Source organism: Myotis daubentonii, chromosome 1 (assembly GCF_963259705.1).
Source record: "Myotis daubentonii chromosome 1, mMyoDau2.1, whole genome shotgun sequence".
In the NCBI taxonomy this organism is placed as follows: domain Eukaryota; kingdom Metazoa; phylum Chordata; class Mammalia; order Chiroptera; family Vespertilionidae; genus Myotis; species Myotis daubentonii.
Window position 1 is genome coordinate 182,040,575 of NC_081840.1, and position 2,980 is coordinate 182,043,554.

The 2,980-nt window shown below is 42.8% G+C and overlaps 1 protein-coding gene across 1 annotated transcript; it reads left to right on the forward strand.

The window, feature by feature from the left end:
• The first annotated feature begins 550 nt into the window (after nt 1–550).
• GK2 (glycerol kinase 2) lies at nt 551–2,209 on the forward strand. Its single transcript, XM_059682031.1, has one exon. It carries the CDS (start codon nt 551–553, stop codon nt 2,207–2,209), a length of 1,659 nt encoding a protein of 552 aa, XP_059538014.1.
• Nucleotides 2,210–2,980: the final 771 nt, after the last annotated feature.

Below are 2,980 nucleotides of genomic sequence, written 5' to 3' on the forward strand. Positions count from 1 at the left end.
GTGAAAGAAAATAGATATGATAAAAATAAGGGTGACAATGATGTTCACACCTGAAATGACACAAGAGAAGATGGTGAAGCAATACTTTTCGGGCCCATAATTTAAATAAATAAATAAATTCATTACAATTCTATATCTAGAAAAAAAAATCTTTAAATATTAAGAGGGAATACTTCAGACATTCGAAAGTAGAAATAATTCATTTTCAGCATATGTGCACTACCAGAAATGTTGAAGGAAATCTTGCAAACAGAAAGAAAATAACAGAAATATGCATCCACATTGTAGAACGGGAAGCACCGCTAACAGTAATTATGTGGGTAAATATATGATTTTCTAAAACTTCCTTAAAAGATAACTGAGTAGGTGGGAGTGGGGGTGGGGTGAGATGTAGCACCAGTTAGAGGACAACGGCTGCCTCGAGCTGCTGCAGGTGCAGCCCAGGTAGGTGCTGCGCCTGCGCCTTAGACTCCGGAGTCACCGCGTGCCCCTCCCCGCCCCCCACCTCTATCACCTGGAAACGGCGCGGCTGAGCCTACCGACTGCTTTCATGGCAGCCCCAAAGTCAGTTGGGGAGTCCTTGGTGGGGGGAGTGGTCCAGGAGACGAACTCCTCTCGTTTTCTGGTTTTCAATCCCAAAACAGCCGAGGTATTTGGTCAACATCAAGTGAGAATATCACAAGAGCTTCCAAAAGAAGAATGGGTGGAACAGGACCCTAACGAAATTATTCAGTCTGTCTTTGAGTGCATAGAGAAAACGTGTGAGCAGCTTAGCGAACTGAATATTGATATATCCAACATAAAAGCCATCGGCATCAGCAACCAGAGGGAAACCACTCTAGTCTGGGACAGGCTGACCGGAGAGCCGCTCTACAACGCTATCGCTTGGCTGGACCTGCGAACCCAGTCTACCGTGGAGAAACTGAGCAAAAAAATTCCAGGAAATAATAACTTTGTCAAGTCCAAGACAGGCCTTCCCCTGAGCACTTACTTCAGCGCCGTGAAACTTTGTTGGCTGCTGGACAATGTGGAAAGCGTTCAAAAGGCTGTGAAAGAAGGGAGGGCTCTCTTTGGGACCGTTGACTCCTGGCTCATCTGGAACCTGACGGGAGGCGCGGAGGGAGGCGTCCACTGCACAGACGTGACAAATGCAAGCAGGACGATGCTCTTCAACATTCACTCTTTGGAATGGGATAAGGAGCTCTGTAACTTTTTTGAAATTCCAATGAACATTCTTCCCAATGTCTGCAGTTCTTCTGAGATCTATGGCCAAATGAAGTCTGGGTCCTTAGAAGGGGTGCCCATATCAGGGTGTTTGGGGGACCAGTCTGCTGCATTGGTGGGACAGATGTGCTTCAAGGAAGGGCAAGCCAAAAACACGTATGGAGCAGGTTGCTTCTTACTGTGTAACACCGGCCGTAAGTGTGTGTTTTCTGACCACGGCCTTGTGACCACAGTGGCTTACAAATTAGGCAAAAACAAGCGAGCATGTTATGCACTGGAAGGTTCGGTTGCTATAGCCGGTGAAGTTATTCGCTGGCTAAAAGACAATCTTGGAATTATAGAGTCCTCAGAAGAAATTGAAGAACTTGCTAAGGAAGCAGGTACTTCTTATGGCTGCTACTTCATCCCAGCCTTTTCGGGGTTATATGCACCTCATTGGGATCCCAGCGCCAGAGGGATCATCTGTGGGCTCACTCAGTTCACCAATAAAAGTCATATTGCTTTTGCTGCATTAGAAGCTGTTTGTTTCCAAACCCGAGAGATTTTGGATGCCATGAACCGTGACTGTGGAATTCCACTCAGTCATTTGCAGGTGGATGGGAAAATGACCAAAAACAAAATTCTTATGCAGCTACAAGCAGACATTCTGCGGATTCCAGTAATCAAGCCCACTGTAGCTGACATAACTGCACTGGGAGCCGCCATGGCAGCGGGAGCTGCAGAAGGGGTGGGCGTTTGGAGTCTTAAGCCCGAGGATTTGTCAGCCGTGGTGATGGAACGGATTGAGCCACAGATCAATGCCATGGAAAGCGAAACTCGTTATTCTACATGGAAGAAAGCTACGATGAAGTCAATGGGCTGGATTACAACTCAGACTCCTGAAAGTACTGTTTCCCCTGCCTTCTCTAGTCTGCCCTTAGGCTTTTTCATAGTGAGTAGCCTGCTGATGCTAATTGGAGCAAGGTACATCTCCGGTATGCCATAATCATACCATGCACGAGCTTTTCAGATAAGGAAAGAATTCGCAATTCCATCTCTTAGTTTGATGACACCATCACAGACTGTGCTTATTTGTAAACCACTTGCTACATGACTTATGAGAACCCTACAGTGGATCTGTGACTTGAAGTAAATAAATTACAGCAAAAATCACTATAGAAATATTTGGTGTGTTTTTTAACGTTGACAGTTAAGGTTGGGGGCTAACCCTCTCCATTGTCATAAAATTCTGCTCCACGCCCTTTAGAATAAAGACTATTCAGATTCTTTTTTAATAGTCTTCCTGAACACATCAGACATTTTCTAACACTATGGAGGAGGATTTGGTTATTTGTGCTACACACACTTAAGAGATGTAACCAACCTCCCAAAATTCAGGGATTTGTTGTTGTTTTTAATAGACACCAAAAGTCCTATGTTGTGCATAGTAGGGAAACCACATCACCTTTACTGAATGTTTAGTGGAAACATAAATTCTTACAATAGAAATTTAGTATTTTCATAGATTACACATTTCCCGGGAAAATATTTGCCAAATTAAAATTCTTCAGACATTTTACATAGTCTCACTACTTACACTGATTAGAGTAGCCTATTTATAAAATAACTTTATACAAAGAGTAGTCTTAAGTGCACTGCTACATACATAAATCTTTTAGTGTAAACGTGCATATATATATGTATATATGTGTGTGTGTGTGTATATATATATATATGTATATATATATATATATATATACATATATATATATATATA

Coding starts and splice junctions, on each gene's coding strand:
- GK2 (XM_059682031.1), top strand. CDS start 551: ATGGCAGCCCCAAAGTCAGTTGGGGAGTCCTTGGTGGGGGGAGTGGTC.